Source organism: Perognathus longimembris, chromosome 4 (assembly GCF_023159225.1).
Source record: "Perognathus longimembris pacificus isolate PPM17 chromosome 4, ASM2315922v1, whole genome shotgun sequence".
Classification (NCBI taxonomy): Eukaryota; Metazoa; Chordata; class Mammalia; order Rodentia; family Heteromyidae; genus Perognathus; species Perognathus longimembris.
In genome coordinates this window covers 59755764-59779366 of record NC_063164.1, presented here as the reverse complement: position 1 = coordinate 59779366, position 23603 = coordinate 59755764, and the positions used below count along the sequence as shown (strand labels likewise).

Below are 23603 nucleotides of genomic sequence, written 5' to 3'. Positions count from 1 at the left end.
TCATATCCTTCTTTGTTAAAAAAAAAACCAACCGCTTAAGACAATACTATTATTTAGTAAAATATGCTGATAATTTTTAGTTTTACTATGTCAAATGAAAACTTAGTAATAAGGTGGATAATTTTGTCTTGTTATAAATTGTATCTCTCTCTCTCTCTCTCTGCTTATCTGCTTATCTGTCTGTCTGTCTAGCTACTTACCTACAGCGTTGTACTAGGGTTTGAACTGAAGTCCTGCTACTTGCTGAAAGTCACTTTATTACTTAAGCCACACTGCCAGCCATTTTTGTTTTAGAAAATTTTTGGCTAATGTCTCACATTTTTGTCCTGGCTGGCCTCAGACCAAAATTCTCCTACCAATTGTTTCCGACATGGCTAAGATTACAAGCCTAGGCCTCCATAACCAGCTACTTATTGGTTTAGGATCTTATAACTTTTTACCTATGGTGGCCTAGACTTAATGAGCCTCCTGATCTCTACCTCCCAAGTTTCCCTTACAGTACAGTCTTACAGTACAGGCATGCACCACCATGCCCAGCCTTGCATTTAATTATTCAAATTGTGTTTATTCTATGAGATTTTTCTTTTTTTTTTTTTTTTTTGGCCAGTCCTGGACTTGGACTCAGGGCCTGAGCACACTGTCCCTGACTTCTTTTTGCTCAAGGCTAACACTCTACCACTTGAGACACAGCGCCACCTCTGGCCGTTTTCTATATATGTGGTGCTGAGGAATAGAACCCAGGGCTTTATGTATATGGAGGCAAGCATTCTTGCCACTAGGCCATATTCCCAAGCCAAATTGTGTTTATTCTTCTCTTACGTTTTTTCATCCATTCTGTACAAAACAGAAAATAATTTTTTGAATTATCAATAAAAAACAGTTCTCATAGTATTAACTAGAAAATTGTTTCAGAGATACATTGAAAGTCCAGTGAAAATTTGATGTAATAATTACAGTCTGTGAAAAATAAAGTGACAGGGCTGGGGAATATGGCCTAGTGGCAAGAGTGCTTGCCTCGTATACATGAGGCCCTGGGTTCAATTCCCCAGCACCACATATACAGAAAATGGCCAAAAGTGGTGCTGTGGCTCAAGTGGCAGAGTGCTAGCCTTGAGCAAAAAGAAGCCAGGGACAGTGCTCAGGCCCTGAGTCCAAGCCCCAGGACTGGCCAAAAAATAAATAAATAAAGTGACATATTTAAATTTTTGTCTTTACAATTTTTTCTCTCAAAAAGTAGAGAATTTCAATTAAATTTAATAAAATGGAAGGTATTCTAACAAAGGTTAGTTTTACCAACATTTAAAATTTATTTAACTAATTCTACCTCTGTGTCTACTACTATTACTATTGCTACTACTACTATTATTATTATTAATTCTACTTTTCCTAAAATGGAACATTTCAACCAACCTGACAACTGGACACCAGCATCTTCCCCATTTTCCGAGTTCACAAGGGAGTTTTCAAGGATTTGAGCTGTACTGATAATAACATCATAGGTTTTGACAACTTCTGGAAATGATATTTTCAGTTGAGTATCACCACTTAATTTCATAATACTATACCATCTCTTTAAAAATGGTTTGAACTCTTTGTGGAATAGCTGCTCTACTAGTATTACCTTTAAAAGATGTGAAGATTTAAAAATGGGGGAGAGAGAGAAAGAGAGAAAGAGAAACAAAAAGTCAAATAAAGAATACTGTTTGAAGACCTAATGTGTGGGAAGCATAAAGAAGAGTGTTTATATTAATGGTTGAGTAGACACACTAACTGAACCATCATCCCTTGCATCATCCATCAACAAACATTCATTACATACTTGCTACGTACAGACATCGTATTTGGAATACAAAAGTGTTTAAGAAGAGCTGCTCCCAGGTGCTGATGGCTCAGCCTAGCCACTCAGGAGGCTGGCAGGGGCCTGGAGGATCTCAATTCAAAGAAATCCCAGGGTAGAAAATCCTTGAGACTCCCTACCTCCAATTAATCAGTAAAAAGCTGGATTGGTGGCATTGCCCAAAGTGGTAGAATGCCAGCTGTGACTACGAATGCTAAGACAAATCAAACCAAAATAACGTAGTAACATAAAACAATGTAAATTTCTCCCAGAGGAGGAAGAAATAGCTCACCCCTTACAGAAAGAGTTCAGAGGGAAGTTGGCTGTAATAAGCGATATCAGTGAAGAGATAGTGAGGCTGTATATAGAGAATTTACTTTTACTATTTAGAGCAGGTCCAGCTGTGAACACCCAGCAGAGTATTTTGAGTTAATGTAACAGTTCACCGAACACAGAATCTTTACAAATTGCATTGTAATGGTTCTTTCTTCCTGTTTGGTTGTTGTTTTGTGTGATGGCATTAAGTCAGAGACATGTTTAAAGAAAAGACTGTAAAGAGCAGGGATCCAAGAATGGAGAGGTAGTGCAGGAATGAATGACTGAGATCATTTTGGTGAGCAAAGACAAAGCAGGAAATAGGCATGGCAAGGGATATGAGATCACCTCCTGGAGTCGGGGAGAGGCAAACCAGGCCACATGAGGGATCCAACATAGGGAGTTTGTACGATGAAAACGTGGGAGTTTATAGTATGGAAAATAAAGTATTGCTAGGGGGAGAGTTTCAAGTGGAAGTTTCAACGAATACATATTCTATTCCTCATAAGGAGATTATCTAATCGATGGTTTTGCCTGAGTTCTGTCAGTCACAAGGGATATGTGGTTTAGGAAGGCAGCATGGGACAAACACTGCTCTGCATTATTATTCAGTTATGAAGGAAGGGAACACAAAGAGCTCCTAAGGAATCCATGAGTTCCATGGAATCACAATGGACTCAATAACCAAGGTTTTTGACCGAGAGACCAACCATTACCAGGGAGGGGTAAAGAGAGAAAGGGTCATTTAGTTTAATCAAAGTCATGTCACGTCAGTTTACATGACACTAAATAACTTCATGGATTTGGCAAATGAAGATTTCTGAGCTCTAGGATCAATCTCTGAGGACAGAGCCTTTAAGTCTTTACTTTAAGATCCCATGTGACAAATTAAAGTTTTAAAATTTGAGTCCCACAGCTCTTATCTTCTACAAATCCATTCCTGACTCATTTTATTTTCCTGAGAATATTCTTTCCTTTGTATAAGGCTGGGGGAGTAATCCAAGAATGAAGTCAGAGGGAAAGATTCTGAAGCAGAGAATAGTAATAAATTTAGGGAGATAGCATTATCTAGCAGGAAGAACGTCAGCCTTGAAGAGATCCACTTTAGGCCCTTACTTGTGTGTAGGACAGTGACTAGGTTTGAGTCGTCTCCATGGTTTTGTCAATAAAACAGGGATGATGTTAGCCTATTCTAGAGATATCAAAGCTGAATGAAGAGCCTAGCTTACTGCTTATAGGCAGAAAACCTATCCTTTCTTTGCAGAAGTGCTGTAAGGTAGAACATAAATAAACTTAGAGGAACAGGGTTCAAGTCTCATCCAACAAGATACTAAAAGTCTTAGGAACTTAGCTTTCAGACAAGAAGAAAAAGCATAATGACTACCTCATAGAATCACAATGTAAAGTTGATGAAATAATGTACAAGCAAATGCTTTAGAAATTTGAAGGAAATATTGTATTGTCAGCATATACCTCCAATCTTTTTGTAAATTACAGATTCCTTGAGAACAAATTGTGCTTCATGCTGAATAATACCATTAAAAATCAGTGTACCATGGAGTGACAGAGCAACAAAAGGTTCTGTGCATAACAAGTGAGTAAAAACCTTCCAATGAAACAGCATCCTTTGAGCTGCCTCAAGAGATCTCAAATTGTCACAGGAAATAACAGGAGCTGGATAATCCTGATCTTCACTCTAGGTGGCTTTGACTTCCTACTGAAGGACACAGAGGAAGCCAGATGCAAGTCTGACATGGCTAATTGGAAGGTTTGTGGTCTTCTTGGAGTCTTTTCCTGAGATGTGACAGAGTGTCTGCCAAGACTAATCAAACCCAACTGCTACCTACTTCTGCTGAATCATATGGGACTGTTTTATAGCATCTGAAGGAACCTGGGATTTATCTCTCATGATGTGAAAGTCCTAGATAGGAAATAGAAAGTCTGGATGGGCAGGTGGTGTTTTCATTTCTCCACGCATTTGAAGGCTATAACTTTAGAAAAAATGGAGGAAGGGAGATGAGAATGAATGGTGCTTAGGAGAAAAATTTCTCTTAGATCAAAGGTTATACCATGCTTTGGGGCTAAACACAGAAGGCAGATATCACATTGATTTATTAGGATGGAGATTTCCTGATTCAGTCAACCATCATGAAAACTAAAGTTACTTATAATGCAGAAAAATAGGATGGCAAACAATTACAACATAGCTGAGAGAAGGAATGGAAAGATTTCTAGTAATTCTTACAACAAAACTGTAAAGAAACAGATAAAGGAGTAGCTATGTTTCTAATCATCCCCACAACAATGCAGTGCATATAAATGATGGGGACATATTATCATTTAGTATGTGTAAGTATGAATGTGTAAGATTCATGTAGATCGGATATGATCAAAGATTTCTGACTAGAATAAAGGATCAGGAGAAGGAAATATTACAGAAAGATAGTGCACTGGATACATTCAAAACAGATGTGAACTATTACATAAGAAGAATGAGATGAAGATATAGACATAAGTATCTGAGTTTACGTTTAAATATTAGCTTCATAAAAATTAGTTAAGAGAGCTCTACCTTAAGAAATATTCAAATAAGGATATTGTCTGTGATGTCAAAACAAACACAGTCACAGGCTGAGGGTCACATCTCATCTCTCCTGCACTCTGCAATTGTGGAATTGAATCTCTAGCTCTGAACACTGGGGGAAGAAGGTAGTGGATAAATGCTTGGAAAACTTAGGCAACACAGAATAATGCAGTGTCTAGAAACTGCATTATATATGAAAAACAGTGAAAGGAACTGTAGGTATTTATTCCAGGGGGCAAAGGAAAGTACCATGGGACTCACAGGGTGCTGCCTCCCTGTGAAGGGTTGTTGCAAGACAATTCTGCAAGGCAGAATTTATATTCAGATTAATTACATATACTGCAAGTGCAATATAACATACTGTGGATGAAGTGGACTGACCATCTTCAATGAAGTATCTGTGATTAAAGAAACTTTAAAAAAAGTATTGTGTGGAAATGGAAGGACTTGGAAAAAATTATACTAAGTGAAATGAGCCAGACCCAAAGAAACATGGACTCTATGGTCTCCCTTATTGGGAATAATTAGCACAGGTTTAGGCAAGTCACAGCAGAGGATCACAAGAGCCCAATAGCTATACCCTTAGGATCACATAAGATGATGCTAAGTGAAATGAACTCCATGTTATGGAAATGATTGTTATATCACAGTTGTAACTACTTTCAATGTCCCATGTGTATCTGTAGCTTCTACTATTGATGATGTTCTTGTATCACCTTCCTGTGGTTGTATCTACACTATCTCTGTAATCTTATCTGAGTATATATTGGAAACTGTGTATACTGGTATTAAAACTAGGACATTGAAAGGGAATACCAAAATTGAGAGACACAGGGTAAAAAAAGAGAAACAACTACAAAAGCAATACTTGCAAAACTGTTTAGTGTAAGTGAACTGAACACCTCGGGGGGCGGGGGAAAGAGTAAGAGGGAGGGGGGAGGAGGGTATGAGGGACAAAGTAACAAACAGTACAAGAAATGTATCCAATGCCTAAAGTATGAAACTGTAACCTCTCTGTACATCAGTTTGATAATAAAAACTTGAAAAAAAAAGTATTGTGATCTGAGATTTCCAAGGTATATGTGTTCATTCATTTATACAAATAATGATAACTTAAATCAGCAGTAATTACCCTTAAGCATATCTAAGTAAGTGCAATCTTTATACATGAGTTACAGATATTTGAATTAATATTCTAATTTTATGGAAAATTCAATTGTAAGATTAAAAATGTAGAGACTAGATATAACTACAAAAACAAAGTTAAACATGAAATAAATTATGCTCAATTGAACTACATTTGTGATTCACTACTACATATATTTTCCTTTAAAAGTTCAGAATATTAAAATGAAAATGAACTAGTGATGTTTTATTTGTTTTGTTTGAATACCTTATTGACAAGTACTATAACTTTCCCATGTTCCAATGCTTGTTTCTTTTTGTCCAAATGGTCCTTGGCAATGTAAACAGCCACTCTGGTTTTCCCACTTCCCGTGGGCAGGCAGATAATGATATTCTTTCCTTCCAAGGCTGGCTGGGCAACTTCCATTTGGTAAGGCCTAAGCTGTAATTCTGGCTCAGGGGAGCCTCTTTCTGCCACCTTTTCTTCATCTGATTGGAGGTAAGAGAAGAAACAAAGAGAATAGACAATAAAACAGCTAATGTCCAAAAGTTTGAAACTGACTATATAAGCCCCTTGTGGTTTAAAGTCCTTTTCCTCTATGCTTCAAATGGATCTATTTTCTGTTTGCTTTAACAGTGAGTGTCAGTTCCCTGCCTATACTTGTAAGATATGGTTCAGGCAGGAAGTTCCACATGGAAATGGCTTGGGTGACAGTGAAGATGGAATGAACTAAAAACACACAGACTTCTGGAAGGGGAAAACTGTGTTTTCAGAGTGGGCACAGCCAAGAGAATTTTTACAAAGGGCAGGCAAGAGTGCAGACATGACAGTTAATGTTGCTAATACATCCCATTACCTGTTTCACCATTTTGCCCTGCTCCTTTCTCTTAACCCCACCAACAATAACTAATGAAGTATGACTTGCTACACTTATCCTTGTTCTGCATTCTTCTTTAATTTTGTTTTGGTGTTAACTTTTTGATTGCACAGATATTTGAAATCAGGATCTTCTTCTTACTAGGCAGGCACTCCATCATGCCAGCCCTTTTTTTTTTTTTAATACTTTTTATATTTTTTTTAAGTTTTTTGTTTGTGCAAGTCTGGGGCTTGAAGTCAGGGCCTGTGTGCAGTTCCTGAGCTTTTATGAGCAAGGCTAACATCACTTGAGACACAGCTCTTTTTCTAGCCTTTTGGTAGTTTATTGGCTGTAAAAATCTCACATATTTTCCTGGTCATGCTGGCTTCAAACCACATTCCTCAAGTCGTAGCCTCCTGAATAGCTAAGATAGCAGCCCTGAGCCACTGGCACCCAGCTTTATTGATACTGTCTGTTTTATAGATAAAGTTTCACTTCTTTCCTAAGGGTACTCATGTCCTTCAATCCACCTGTTTTAGATTTTATCTTATGGATGAGTTCAGAAGTGCTTACTCCTACCCCTCAGTTGAGAAGGGATTCTGTGATCTTTTCTGCCTGAGTTGCCATCAAACTATAACCCTCCTGATTTCAGCCTTCTAAGTAGGTAGGATTATAAGTATCCTAGTTAGTTTTTGCAGCAGCAGCAGCCTTAGTTTTTGACAAAAGCTGAAATTATTATCCTTCACTTTTTACTTGGCAACTAAGTGCTACTAACCATCGCTGAATAGTCATCCCTTGATCTTTAGGTCTTCAGTTCAAGTAGCTTCCTCAACTGCAAAAGTCCACAGTTTCTCAGGTCTCATATAAAAGGTATGGCATTTGCATATGAATTTATAACACCCACTTCCTACTATAAATCATCTCTAGATTATTTAAAATATCTAATACAATGTAAATGCTGTGTAAATCATTATTACATTGTATTATTTAAGAAATAACAAGACAAAAGGCTATACTAAACCTATAATGTACAATGATAATCTTTAAAAATATTTTTGATCTTTGTTTAAATCAGCAAATGTGGAACCAATAGACATGGAAGGTTGACTGTGTTCAACTGCGTGCATACTTGTGTGTGCATATGTGACATCTTCTTCCTGCGCCAGGTAAGCTGAGAAGCAGCATTTCCCTCCTAGCTTTTAATCATAGGCTTTCTTTGAAAGATGAAACATAATCTTGTAACATCAAACTACACTGTATCTAAATTTCCCATTTAGGTTTGAATAGTCACTTTATTACTTCCTTATATTTCTATCTCCATGTGTTCTTACTGTTTCCTGAAACCTCACGAGATACTATAATATAAACATTTCCAAGTAACAAATGTTTTTAAGAATTGAAAACTCTGATAAAGTAGATGCTAAGATACCTTAATATGATGGAGGTTAAAATAATATTATTAGAACATATCTTGACACACACATATTATATATATATATATATAAAATCTAGACTAGCTAAGAGGAAAAGATGTGAAAATATATAAGATTACAATGTGGAATCTAGTGAAACAAACATTATGTCAGTCTTTAAGATCAGGTTAAAATTTTCATTATCATGAGAAAAAATAAAAGGACAGCATCTACCAGAATTTCATCCCACAGGAAACAAGTATTCTTCTTCTTATCAATGATCCAAATAAAACTAAGCTAACATAATCCCATTAACTCCTAAGAACGTGCTGATGAGTCCATTTTAGTCACTGGCTAATCCTATTTAAATGGGTTTTAGCTTGTTGTGATAGTGATTTCTGAACAGGTAGGAAAATTCACACCAAACATCACTTAGTGAACTCATCTACTGACCTGGCAGGAAATTCGCTATCTGTGTGGAGGAGTAAAGACAGATAAGCTATACTATTAAGCTATCATTGCTGATTCATTTCATTTTATCTCTATTTAAAACCCACAAGGTCAGCAGCAGCTAAAATACACATGTATGACTTTTCTTTTGATGTTGGTTTTGAGCTATTTTGTATTGATCACTGTAAACCTCACATTCATGGAAAATTCAAATTTATTTAAGAAAAGCACTGCTTTTGCGCTTTAAGGAGCTTTTGGAATCCTAATAGTTTCCTTTCAATAATAGAATTTATTACATAACTTTTTCCCAAAGAGCCAGAACACTTATAATGTTGTTAAATAATGGAGAAAGTTTGTTAAAAGATAGCAATATATTTTATTCCTTGCATTTCACTCTAGGTACATTTTGACATATATTTTTAACAATAACAACATGTTTCCTTTCTCATGTGTGCTTCTCATTTCTCTCTTTTTTTTTAATACTTACTACAACAGAAATTGAAAGGAGAAAATATGGCAACCTTCTAATTATATTTCCTAGGAATTTATATCCAAGTTAAATGAATAAAATGTAAGTATCACTGTACATATAAGGTATTTAATCCACCAATTACTTTAAGGGTTGGAATGGTAAATGGCTATCATTTTTAAAATTCAACTCCAGAATTTAAGTCAAAAGACTTACTGCCACTTAACTGTTCTCATATCACTAATTCATTCTATTATAAATATTGACTCTATGACTATTAATTGTCATGCATTGCCAAAATACATATATATGTATATATATGTATATACATATACAAAATACATATATATGTATATATATATATATATATCCACAAAGAACTCAGGGAACACTAGTGCTGCTATTTAAGATATCTGGGTAGGCTTGCCCTAAGGGTTTATCTGTGGTTTCAGATACTCAGAGGCAGAGGGGAAAGGATCACAGTGTAAGGCAAGTCTAGGCAATCTGCTAGTGAAAAATCTCTCCCTCATCTCAAGGCAATAGTGACTCACACCTGATTCTGGGGCTTGGTGGGAGGCATAGGTAGAAAGATCAAAATCTGAGCCTGCCCTGGAAATAAAGTAAAAGAAAAATAAAGGCTTGGGTATGGATCAGTTGGTAGAATTCCTTTCTCGCAAGTGTGAGGTCCTAACTTTACAACTGAGCATTGTCAAAGTAAAATGTAATAATTCATCTTTACTTCAAGTTCAGATTTATTTAAGAATGCCTACTTTTGTACTATGTGGCTTTTATAAAGTAATCAAAATCTTAATATTTCACCTCCATAAAATTATATATACATATAAACCTGTATTATATATATATATGGCTAGATAAATTAGTAGCTTGATAAATTATTAGCTCAATAATTGTCTATAATTTTGAGTCAAGACTAAGAGATTGGATGGGCAGCCTAAGTTTAAGACGTGTAAAAACAGCAGATATGGTAGAATTTAGAGTTGGATTCAATGTGAGAATAGCATCCAAAGAAAAAGATCTGGGTGAGTGCTAAATATGCTGCCTGATTCTTGCCTTATCACATCCTCTGACACAGGGATGGAAGAAATTATCCCCATAAGCATAAAAAAGAATTTTCTCTTCTCTGTCACCAGAAGGAGAAAACTGGGCTGGAATTCGTGAGTTTGGAGCCAATTCCCCTTATAAAAGATATGTTTGGGTTTTTATTTGTTTGTTTACTTTTGGCTTTCTCCAAAATGCATAATCAATTGCATACAATAAAGAAAATAGTATTTCAGTACCCACAGGCTTTGAGCTACATTGCACAATTCAAAATAAAACAAAACAAAACAAAAACTATTGCAGACCTCAAAATTATATCATGTAAATGGTCAAAAGGGAAAGCAAAGAGGGTTTAAATAATAATATTCTATTGGAACTACACCATGTGGCAAATTTCATTCTCACATTGATTTTGACAGCTGAGCTATTCTTGGAGAGAAAAGGTCTGTCACTGCATGTGTTTGAAATCGACAAAGTATTCTTTTACCTATAGTGTGCAACCACAGAAAAATACATGATTCCAGTTGGACAAATATTAATAGGTATTACCTCAAAATAAAAATATACACCAGGCTAATGTACATTGGCACATTTTAAAGAAGCAGTGTGTCTCTCTAAAAATGGGAAATGAATTTTTTTCACAGTGTAATTAGAATATTTAAACTCTAAAAGAACCAGTGATCAGGCATTTCTGGGGTTGAGTACTTGCACAGAGATCATGACCTGCTTAGCTTCAGACTCAGCATCCAATGCTTGCTATTTGGCCTTTGAAGGAGGAATACAGACATGGAGAATAATGTCCTTTTCGATGCCAATGTCAAAGGCTAAAATACAATTTCAAACCCCATAGTACTTCCAGTCACACAGCATGTCTTCACCAATTTACCAAAATTTCTGATGGAAAATTGAGTAATGTCATAATTTCCACCACATCAAAATTTTATTGCCTATCCTGCAAAGTAATTCTTGGTCTCTAAACACTGACCTATCTCGGATTTCAAGTGTGTCTTTTGAAAATGCGCTCTAAAAAATGTATTTGCTTTCGAAAATGTATTTGCTTTTTCAAAGTAGATTGCGTTCAGATTTATCACGTCTTTCACGCCACATTGAAGACTAAAATATCAGCAAATACATTTGCTAACAGCTCTCAATAGGAAAAATGCCCTGCAAATAAAGGATACGTTTTAGATAATTTATTGAATGAATGAATATTGTTGAAAAGCCCTTACATAGACAAATAAGAATGAAGATTGTGTCCAGAAGCTTAAAATCAGTCATATAGATGTTAACTATTAGCTGGGGTATATTTTGAGTTGTACCATCAATAACATGCAATCGAAATGTTAATTGTTAAATTTTAACAGTGTTATGACAAGGACAGAAAACCAAATACAATCTGCAGAAATAAGCTCATGTCAAGAACTTAATAAGCACTAACTGAACTGCACAGAAAATGAATTAACCCTTTTAAATTAGAATTGAAGTTATGACTGACTCCTGGGAAATTGGCTTTCTCCTGTTGAACTTGTCCTGAAGAAGTTGTACAAATAAGTAAAAGCAGAGGTACAACCTAGGAAGTTCTTAGAGAAATGACAGCCTGTAAGTCTTATTGAAATCTATATTTCTGTATTCCTGACAAGGTAGGGTGCTAATCTGATATTTTGTAATTGGAAACAACTCAACCACAAATAAAGAATAAAATAAGTTTTTAAATGTGTCATTTTCCCACTGCTTCTTAGCTGTTCACACTGCAAAGCATATTTTGGTCATTTGTGAAATTATGAAATACTTCAAATGTATCAACAAAATTTTGTAATAGATATCCAATAACTCATAGCCCATAGCCAAAAGAAGTTAACCTTCTAGCTCAGTAGTAATCATGCAATATGCTATTGATGAATGTAAAGGAATAGCTTGAGTCTACTGAAATAATAGATTAGGAAATCTAATAGCAGAATGTATTTAATTGATGAAGGAATGGGGGGGGTGGACTGGCACAGCCTTCTGCTGCTACTTTGATTTGCATCCAATATGAAGAACACTAAGGCAAATATCTAGTAAAGTTTTCATCTCTTGACCAAAGTATCTCATACATTTTACTCTGATTGAGGAGCTGTGTGTTAAAAATGGGGCTCTTTTAAATGTATGTGTAATTTCTAACCTTTCAGCTTCCTAGGTGTTGTTACCTGTAATTATCTAGTCACATTCCTCCTAGTGAGAGTGTTATATTTTGTCTAAGTATAATTTAATAAAAAGTTGCGTATGAAGGTAGATAATTACCAAACTGCATAGAGAACTGAAGTGTAGCCCCAGTGAATTAAAACAGACCTCATAAGTAAATAGATGATGTAACTCTGTGAAATGGGATATATACCAGATCAAACAGACAGGTATTGGATAAAAATAAGAATTTGGTTTCAAAGTTTGTAAGTTGTACTTTTAGGGTAAGTAAGTGGCAAGGTTCCAGGATGACTCCTGCAGGAAAGAATTGCCTTAATTACACAAGTACATTAGGGAGGGTGTGAGCAGCCCCAATGAATTCCACTATATGGCGTCTTATTTCACACTTTTTAAGGTTTACACAACAGTTAGGCAGTACCTGAATCACTTCCCATGGTGCCTGAATCACTGCCCATGTTGCTGTTATGTCCAAGACTTTCATCTAAGCAGCTGACACTTCCTTCTGCCAAACTTGTGTCTGATTCTGCAAAGGAAAACATTTTAAAATATTTTTAAAATATTTCTGAGAATAAACGTATTTTAACTGCACACCTCTACAGCACACAGTACATACAGTTCAATGCAAAGTGGGGAAGGTACACCCAGACAATTATGAATAAAAGGTAAGATTTCTGGCAGTCTACGCTAAAAAACACAAACAAAAAAAAACTCCACTAAGGATAAATAGCTACGGGGTAGTGATTCAAATATGTATTTCTGTATTACCTACTTAACATACTGTACATGCAACATGAGAACAAATGCACCGTCTCAAGCACGTGTGAGTCTAATCAGCATTCTTCATGAAAATAATGGCCCCAACAAAGAACACCGAAGGTTGAAATGGTTTTCAAGCAAAAAACATTATAGAAATCATCAAAATGTTTTCATGTAAAATGGTAGGGAATGAATGAAGTATTAAAACTAGTCAAAGTACCTGGGCCCACTGGTTAGTTTTGAAAATGGCATTTCGGCAGTAAGCATATATTTACAACCTCAAAGTAAATTTCTCAAGACTAGCACTGAAGCCTACCTTCACGGCTTACTAGAAGCTAATGGGAGATGGGAAATATTTTGTTATCTTCTGTAATTAAACTAAGCCTCCCATGGTTAGTATGAATGGAAATTGCATATACTTTACTTAATCCTGATTTTCTGTTTTCCATCATCCACAATGCTTTCTCTCTTTCACAAACCTTTCTCTCTAGGGAAGAATTTTCCTCACGTTTGTTTCTGAGGTTGTAGTCAGTGTCAAGGATCAGCAAATAGAGTTACACCATTAAAAGTCAGAACACTGTGATTCCTAATGTTGGCTTTTGAATCAGACTTGTGAAATTTGCAATTGACATTGCTCTTATCCTATGTTGCTCTTAAAGTGAGTCTGACATCACTTACTTCACAGGTTATTAAGTGATATTAAGTACAATAAGCTCTTGGCACAGTAGTTCAATTGCAAGTGACTAGCAAAATAAATTGAGGAGAATGAAGAAAGGGGTGACACCCATCAAGATGCATTGTATTCATAAACTTAATTTGCAGCATGGTAACCCCTTTGCACAACTACCTAAAGATAATGAAAATATAATTAAAAATGAATGTCCATCTAGTAGTTGGTATGTTACTAGGGCAGGCATGCCAGCTGCTAATATTCTTAGAATAAATCATATCTCATAATATTTGTACTTTAGGGATATTATCATTATATCCTAAAGATTTTCAACACAATAATCAATTCTATTCAAGTAGCCTCTTTTGTCTTACATCAGACTTCTCTTGAGTGCCATGTTTGTTCAGGGCTGGAAATACAAATAGAAAACAGATGCATAGCATGATACCAACAAAACTTCTGGAGAAAGAGATACAACTTGCAGGTACTGATAACCAGTTAGGTGTTTTTTTTTTTCAAGTCACAGAAGGTAAGTGTTTTTACTGTGCAAAACACTCCATTCCTTTAAGGTGTGTTTTAATGAGTTTAATAACTGTATACTGTTCCATGATGTTTTACAATTAAGATAATTCCCCCCAAAGTCCTCTCAAGCCCACTTGGGGCTAATGCTCTCCTGGTATCCCCTGGCAACCACAGATCAGGTTCCTGATCCCATAATATTATTCATCCCAGGGTGTCATGTAAATGGATCGGCATGCTATGTAATCTTCATGTCTCATACTTTAACTTAGCACAAAGTATTTGCAATTAATCCAATGTTGTCACTATCATTAACTTCTTCCTTTTTATTGCAGACTAGTATTCTACTGAACATCTTGTGATATCTAAGACATTTCCCCTCCCATTTGAATAAGTCCATTTAGCTTGAAATATATAGTAGGATTTTTGACACTGCCAATTAGATATGTAAAATATCTTTCTTGAAAGTTAGAGGAAAGCTGGTAAGAAAGTTGTAGAAAAATTCTCAATGGATGTACATACTGTTTAAGTATATTAGCACGGCATAAATAAACTAATGTGAAAATACTGTGCTTATCAGTTGTCATAGATTAGCTCTAAAACTCGATTTGAGGAATCCCTTATGATCACACGGGGAAACCTGTGCGTCTCACTGAGAGATTTTAAACATGGCACTTTGCAATTCCCAAAGGTATGTCTTGTTAGAAGCTCACAGGAGAGTGTTGGATAGAGCTGTCAAGTCGAGGAGTGTTTTGGGCAGATGTACTGATGAAAAGAGAATATGATTTGTAAGGAAAAGGCAAGGTGTAAAATGAGATGGGAAAAAATGTCATTTCAGGGATAATTCTGGATCTAGAAATACAGGCCGAGAATTATGAGGCAAAACAAAAAAGAATAAGTTTTGATATGATTTCATTTATTCTTTCACATGAATACAGAACTGAAGGAAACAACAAAATTACTGAAACATATTAAAATATAATCTAAAATATATACAATTACTATCAGTAAACAAAGTAGAAATGATAAGAGGTAATTGTCAATTCCCTTCCTGGTCACTGGAAGGAAACACACAGTTTCAATCTACTCTTTGTGTATGTGAAGCCAGGATTTCCTCAAGCTTTGTTCTAGAGGGAATACCTTTTGTGAGTTACTGACACAATTTGTACAAAAATTATTGATATAGGCTGCATCTTGAGATCCGTACATTGAGTGCAGTCCTGGTGTGCCGGTGCTTTCTTGCTCAATAAAATTCTTTTTCACGCCCCCCCAAAATTATTGATATAATGTTTCTACCAGTAGATATTATCAATTAAGTTTATTATCTATATGATCTGTTTTAATCTTACAGTCAAATCTCCAATCTAGCAGGGAACACTGAATTCAGAGTTTGCACAGATGTAATCAGAATTCAGTCTTCACCTCTTAATGTCCTTTGTGAAAGATATGCATTATCAGCTCAGTTTTGTCAGTGAGAATCAAGGCCTCACAGAGATTATGCAGTGTATCTATACCACACAATGCTGGGGGGAGAGCCCTATCTTAGTAAAATCCCAGAAAGTTTGTACTTTTGCTACAATGTCAACTTGACTGATGATCTGTGGGAAGTTCTGTAAACAAGCAAAGCATCCTGTATCCATCCTGTTCAGTGAAACGAAGATTGCTTTTTTAAAAACAGCAACAGACATTTCATACTAATGTCAAGTTCTCCTCTAAAATTAAAACAGAGCTTATCTTTCCAAGGATTGGGGGGGTGGGGAGAGGAGAAAAGTTGAGAGATGATTGTAGTTCACTAACATTCCTAATTCCCTTATAAATGCCTATTAACTTTCCATTCAAGTGCCCACACTCATTTTTTGCACACAAATTACAAAGGAATGCTATTGTCATCATTGCAAAAAATTAATGGCAATAATTCTGCTATTATAAAAATCAAAGTGAATAGACAGAGGTCTATTTCTTTGTCCTTCAGATAGTATACAAATCTCTAGCTTCTCTGCCCCAAAATAATTTAGTTTCCTAGGCAGCAAATTCTTCTGCATTTTTATTGTTTTTCCTTTCTTAGAAAGTACAAAAGGAAATAACTTCAATAATAAAATATATTGTATCTCCCATAACACTGAAAATGCCTTCCCCAGAAGTTTTCCTGCTGCATTTGCTTTAAAAATTATCTCTCACACACATGTATATGCCCCTCCAAAAAAAATTGAAACCATGATTTACAAACTGAACTCATGTTGCTAAAGACAAACCAACCTATTGAGTTTGTACCCCAAATTTCTCTGTTGCTGGGTGCCAGTGGCTCATGCCCATAATCCTGACTTCTCAAGTTGAGACCTGAGGATCATGGCTGAAGCCAGCCTGAGGTAGAAAAGTCTGTGAGAGTCTTAACTTCAATTGAGTACCAAAAAAGCTGGAAGTGGAAGGGGACCTCAGTGGTAGAACACTAGCTTTGAGCAAAACAGCAGCAACGGTGGCCAGGCCCTGAGTTTGAGCCACAGGACCAGCACAAAAACCACAATACAAAATTCTTATGCTTCATTTATTTACTATTACCTTCTTTCTGTGTGTGCTTTTCATAATGACAATCTGGACTTTGGTTCTAATAAATAAATCCATGTAACATGTATGATTTTTTTTCTTTTTTTTTCTTTTTTTTGGCCAGTCCTGGGGCTTGGACTCTGGGCCTGAGCACTGTCCCTGGCTTCTTTTTGCTCAAGGCTAGCACTCTGCCACTTGAGCCACAGCGCCACTTCTGGCCATTTTCTGTATATGTGGTGCTGGGGAATCGAACCCAGGGCCTCATGTATATGAGGCAGGCACTCTTGCCACTAGGCCATATCCCCAGCCCAACATGTATGATTTTAAGGTAGAACACATACAGAGCCATTGATGATAAGCTTTTTCCATGAGAAGAACATATGCTTAGAGGTAAGTGGCTGGGTCTCCAAATCTGAACTCAGCAACTCATAGCAAGTAGTTAATACCTCCTTCTTTATTATTTTAAGAACGACTATTAAATCAAGAAGGAGAATCTTGAGAAGCTGCTGTTTATGGGTGCACTGAATGTTTGAGTTATTCTGCCTACTAAGTTTAATTGTCTTTTATAGACATGCCATTTCGTCTAGGGAAGTTATCAAACTAGAAGTCCAATGCGCTATCCATTGCGCCACAGAGCCGCTTTAGGGAAGTTATCAAAGCTATCTACGAAACAAATTGCAAAATGGCAGTAATTTCTGTAAAAGTAGTCATTCATATCAAATTCTGTTGCAAGAAAGAAAATTATACTTGTGTTCAGTGACAGGATTTTCTGTAATAGTCTGGTTAGTTACTAGGAGGAAAAGAACACCTTTGGTTAGATATCTGAGACCAGCCCCTAAGTCATGAAGGAACTGCCTCATTTTGGAAAGACAACTTGACTATTTGGCTAATGGGGCAGAAATATTAACTGAAATCTAAGAAAATTCATATTTAATTATCAGAGACCTTAAATTCTTCACAATATATTTAAAAATCATTTAGCAATGAAAAATATTGAAGTTAAAGCAATTCAAAGGGGGAAAACCACCTTTGAAGTGCTTTTAGATCTATTTGAACGTAAAGTCTGCCCTCTGCTGGAAAATCATATTATAACCAAAAACAGAATAATACAGCTTTTAGTCATAGAGCTTAAACTTCCTTATGTAAAATGCAACTTGGCTCTATCTCACTTCTATTCCTTCTAGGCACTGTTCTCCCTATTTTCAGCCTAGATACCTTTCTCACAATGTAGCCTCTTTATCTCTTTATCACAGGTTCTCTTTCCTGAAAGGTAGTTTCGCATTTCCTCAGGAAACAATGCCAGAAGAAAGGGCCGCCATGTACATGGAGAAAGAACACCAACTGCTCTGTTCTCCTGAAAGCTAGTGCTCACAAGGTCTTCAAGATGTCTAATTCCACTTTCCATGGTAATTTTATGTTTATTCTCATTCTGCACTCCCCGATGCATTTTAGTGTCACATCTAGCTTCCCTCCAGTTTCACAATTCTCTCTTCAATAACTACCTCCCCCACGCTTGACACACACACACGTGTGCACGCATGCAGACATGTACATAAATTCAATAAACGGGCTTTAATTTCATACTATTAATAATATCTTTCTCCTTTCGTTGGGAAACAACTTCATCCTTTGTGAGAGGAAATAGATCACTTTTATTTTCAGCTCTATGTATATGAATCTACACACTCACACACGCGCTCACATTTTGGTCTGTCATATTTTGTTCTCTGTGCCAGGGAACATGTGTTCCCACAGAATGGAGAGGAGCCACCGCCACCCACCTTGCATATTCTCTCCTGCATCCAAGCTTCTAGGAAATGAGTTCCCCAAAGAGAAAAATCTCTCTGAGAGCACAGGCCCACATGGCTATCTGCGGAGCTTCTCTGCTCCTGTTTATAGAATTTGGTTTTTTTCCCCCTCTCTTTTACTGCTGAAACGTTTCAACTAGCATTAAATGTGAATTGTATGAAATGACATTGACTTAAATTGTATCATTTATGCCTACTGGTCTTTGCACCTAGGTCTGAGCACAGAAAGATGGTTATTCAGATTTAGAATAACCACACCCATCAGAATGACCATTTCAGGCAGCCAAGACCCATGAATGAGCATCAAGATGACTGCCTCAGAAGCAAGGCTATGCAATAATGAGGTTTCGAGATTGCAAGCTAGACAAAGCTGAATGGGTAAGAACTCATTTAGAAAGTGTATAGAAGCCAGACAAACTTAAGCAGACCAGGGGCAAGTACAGGGGGCATACGTTCAAAGGGGTCTAAGTAATGTCCAACTGTCACTCTTTGTAGAGGGTTTAAAAGAGTTTGCCATGGCTTGAAATAATTTGCCAGTTTTCATGATATAAATATTCTCATCTTGACTGATTTCAAAATATTACAGTGAAGTAGTAGTATACTGGTAGCTAATAACTAGAAGCTGAGGTCTAGAGCACTGAGGTTCATAGCCAGCATAGTAGAAAAACCTACAAGACTCCATCTCCAATTAACCAGCAAAATGTTGGACTAGAGGCATGGCCAAAGTGGTAGAATGCCAGTTGTGAGCAAGAAAGCCCAGTGAGAGTGAGAGCTGCTAAATTCAAGTTTGGATATCAGGGGGATAAAAGAAATCAGGGTCACGTCACTTCAGGAAATTGCCATTGGTACATTCTTCCCATTAAATATAACCCTACAGTGATGATATTAAAAGAGACACATTCATTGGGCTGGTATTTCATAATTATCCAAACAGTGAATCATTCATCTTTACATTTTCCCTTGACTCAGGAAAAGTAGTTGTTAAAATTACAGTCAACTGGGAATCAGTGGCTCACTTCTATATCCTAGCTACTCAGCAGACTGAGATCTGAAGCCTGTGGTTCAAAGCCAGCCTGGACAGGAAGGTCCATGAGACTCTTATCTCCAGTTAATCACCAAAAAGCCTGAAGTGGCGCATGTGGTAGAGAGGTGTCCTTGAGCAAAAAAGCTCTGAGAGTGCCTAGACCTTGAGTTAAAACTCCAGTACCAGCACTTGCCACCTCTTCACAAATGTTCTCTCCCCTTCTATCAAACTGTTTCCTTGAACACATTTTGAGTCTTTTTTTGTTGTTGTTTTACTTGAGCTCACGATGCTCAACCAACCAGAAATGCTGCCTCCCACTTCTGTTCCCAATCCAGCAAAGGATTTCCAATATCAGGCGAAATGTCTGCTATTCCTGCAGAGGTAAGAATTCCTAGATCAGTCTTCTTTGTTTTCCAAATCTTCTCTCCCCATTGACAAACAGCTATTACTTACCTTCCTATAAATTAAATGATCTTTCTCTCTGGAGGCATGCAATTTGTTTTGTTCACCTAGGTTTTAACCATTTTGAGGATGAATACAATGGCTCAATACTTTAATCCTTCAATGCTGACTAACTCGCTTCCTTTTTCTAAATACTTGGTTTCATTTGTTTGTTTGGGGTTTTTTGTTTGTTTTTGTGTCAGTCCTGGGGCACAAATTCAGTGCTTCAGTACTGACTCTGAACTTCTTTTTCTCAAGGCATGCTCCACTACTTTATTTATAACTGTACTTCTGACTCCTTTCCTTTCCTTTCTACTTCTCTCTCCTCTCCTCTCCTCTCCTCCCCTCTCCTCTCCTCCCCTCCCCTCCCCTCCCCTCCCCTCTCCTCTCCTCCCCTCCCCTCCTCTCTCCTCCTCTCCTCTCTCCTCCCCTCCCCTCCCCTCCCCTCCCCTCCCCTCCCTTCTCCTCTCTCCTCTCTCCTTTCCTTTCTCCTTTCCTTTCCTCTTTCCTTCTTTCTTTTTTTGTGTAGCTTATTAGAGTCTTATAAGACTCTAGCTTATAAGAGTCTTGTGGACTATTCCTGAGCTGGCTTTGGATTACAATCCTCAGGTTACAGCCTCTTGAGTAGTTGGGATTGCAATCATGAGTCACTGGCTCCCAGCAAATAATTAGCTTCTAATCCTTATCCATACCCCCAATAAAATAAAGTAAGATCTACTGATCAAATGAAAAAAAAGTAATCACATTTGTTAAAAATTCCTTAAAGTTTGTGGCCCCAAACAGATGTCATTTAAACAAGCTAACCTGCATTGACTATATACCCATCAGATTTCTTTCCTTTCTGAACTCCTATGCATTTGTGAGTCGTAGATGACCCACAGTAGTTTCCAAGAAAATATGAGCCTATAAAATTATTTAATTTACTCCAATAACAGCACTAGCAGCAACAATACTGTCCTCTCCTCTCCCTTTTCTTTCTCTACCACGCCCTGCTTGAATTACTATTCACCCTTGAATTGAATCAGTACTGCTACTATTCAGTAATTAATAATTACAATCAGAAAAAATATAACTATAAAGGAAAGATGTCCTAAATCCAAACAATTTCTGAGAGTAATGGTTATTCTGAGACAAGTTATTGGACACCACTAAAGCAATTATCTTTTCCCCTTAGTTTTTGAAAACTGTGCTATTTCATTCTAGAGATAGTAAAAGTCTTTAGATCATTGCAGGTTAGTGATACTAGATTATCAGTTTGTTCCTAAAGTCCCAGGATAAATTTTGTGGCATTTTTAAAGAAATTAGAATAGACCAAATCTAAGATTGGACTTTGGTCTATAAAAAGGTACAACAACAACAACAACAACAATGAAAAAGTGCTGTAACAGATTGAGCCAGGGAGAGGAGGCTGTTTTATAAAGGTCAATTTTTAAACCCCTCCTACAGAACATGATCTATGCAAAATATATCCACAATATATTCCAAAGCATAATGTCACCGGATAAACCTAAGGAGTTGAACATATGGGGAATATGAAAAAGAAGGTATTAAAGTCTGAAAACAAGCAGGTTGGTAAGCTCATTAGCTGGGGTGGAATTTTAAAATCTTCACGTGAACGAATATATAAATCAAAATATACACATGCGTTCACAGTCATGCGCACTGTGTATTCACACTTGACACGCGCCACAGTTACATTATCGTCCACACCAGAGCAGAGAAATTCTCCGCGCTTTATAAATGTAAAACGCACCCTCTACCGGCCATATTTGGAAATTGCACTTCTAGGTTTAAAATTACAGAACTCTAACCAAGTAGTTAAGTTTCAGGAAATTTTCTCTTTGACTCTCTAAATAACTTCACTAAGTTTTAAATCTCATTTACTTTGCTGCTTTTATTATTCTCACAGGGCTTTAATTCACAAAGCAACATATCAAAAAAGTCCGTGTAAACTAACTTCCCACTTGTTTGACAAAGCAACAATAGCAGATAACTTAAAATGATTTTGCTTAGCATCATCCTATGTGTTCAGATATACATAGCTATTGAGCTATTGTGATCTTCTGCTGGGACTATCCTAGACATGTACTCATTATTACCAATGAGGGAAACCATAGAAGTCTATATTTCTTTGGGTCTGGCTCACTTCCCTTAGTATGATATCTTCAAGTTATAAAAATAAGTCATTTATCTTTGTTGTTGTTAAATTCAATGTACCATGTGAAATTATGCCTTTTTCTTTTGTCTTTATTCCCCAAGGTTTTACCCCTGATGCCACTGTAACTGATTTTGATATCATGGGTACTTATCAGAACTAGGGAAGGGAAGGGGAACATTCAAAATGGAAAGACAAGGCGAACCAATGCAACAGCAATACTTACAAGAAATATGTTGTAAACCAACTGTACTACTGGAGGGAGGAGAATTAGGGATAGGGAAAGGTAGGAGACAAATGAAGGAAGAGGTAACAAGTTTGATAGAAAATGTACTCATTGCCTTACAAATAAAACTGTAAACCTTCTGTGCATCACTTTGACAATAAATTAGTTAATTAAAAGTAACATAATTTTACTGGAAACATAAAATTCAGGAAATTCATTTAACTATTTTGTATAACTGAAATATTTTTACTGAAGAGAACAAATGTGGATCTTGTGTACTTCTGTTTAAACAGGGAAAAGATCTCCAGAGATTTGTAACATGTTCTTGTTATTAAATGACTGATGGCTCCCTGAAGCAGAACCAATATATCCAGAATTAAATTCAGATTAGTAATCTAAGAAATATTTAAGTGTCATTTATAAATTATTGTGTTGATTTGGGAGAGAGCAATTTTTTGATATATTTTAACTACTAACTACCTTCTCAGTGAGAAGCAGTTGATTGTCATACTGAGTAAGAAAGAAGGAGGAAGAAACCACAGCCCAGGTGTGTGACAGGATGAGCACATTCACCAGAGCTAGCCACTATGAAATTCTGATATATTACACTTAGGATGTAAGAGGGAAGTGATTCATTGGCTTAAGGATGAACCACTATTGCCAATTGTAATGGTTATGTTTGTTAAGGAGCAGTGAGCTATAAAAAAGACTCTTTCATTATAGCTACAAAAAGCAATATGTGGATGCATGGAAGATATGCAAATCAGTTTAGAAACTATAAATAGAAATTATTACTTTAGGATTACAAATGCTTTGCCTCATTTACTTCATTTATCTTTCTACACATAAAAATCATATTTATAGACTTTTCTGTAACAAGTTTCTTTTCTTTCTTTTTTTTTTTTTTTTTTTTTTTTTTTGGCCACTGCTGGGGCTTGAACTCAGGGCCTGAGCACCGTCCCTGGCTTCCTTTTGCTCAAGGCTAGCACTCTGTCAACTTGAGTCATAGTGCCACTTCTGGCCTTTTCTATACATATGTGGTGCTTAGGAATCAAACCTAGGGCTTCATGTATAGAAGGCAAGCACTCTTGCCACTAGGCCATACTCCCAGCCCATGTAACAAATTTCTTTAGTACTACTTTAGTAATGGTCTGAAATATGAACCCACTACACA

General features: G+C 36.5%; 1 protein-coding gene across 1 annotated transcript in view; it reads right to left on the bottom strand.

The window, feature by feature from the left end:
* Ifih1 (interferon induced with helicase C domain 1) overlaps nucleotides 1-23603 on the bottom strand; it is a 56587-nt gene that overhangs the window by 17000 nt on the left and 15984 nt on the right. Inside the window, exons 4-6 of the mRNA XM_048345323.1 lie at nucleotides 12708-12812; nucleotides 6130-6350; nucleotides 1411-1621 (exon numbers count right to left, since the gene is read on the bottom strand). Of these exons, the coding sequence (XP_048201280.1) occupies nucleotides 1411-1621; nucleotides 6130-6350; nucleotides 12708-12812 (537 nt within the window). The remainder of the gene's footprint in view (nucleotides 1-1410; nucleotides 1622-6129; nucleotides 6351-12707; nucleotides 12813-23603) is intronic.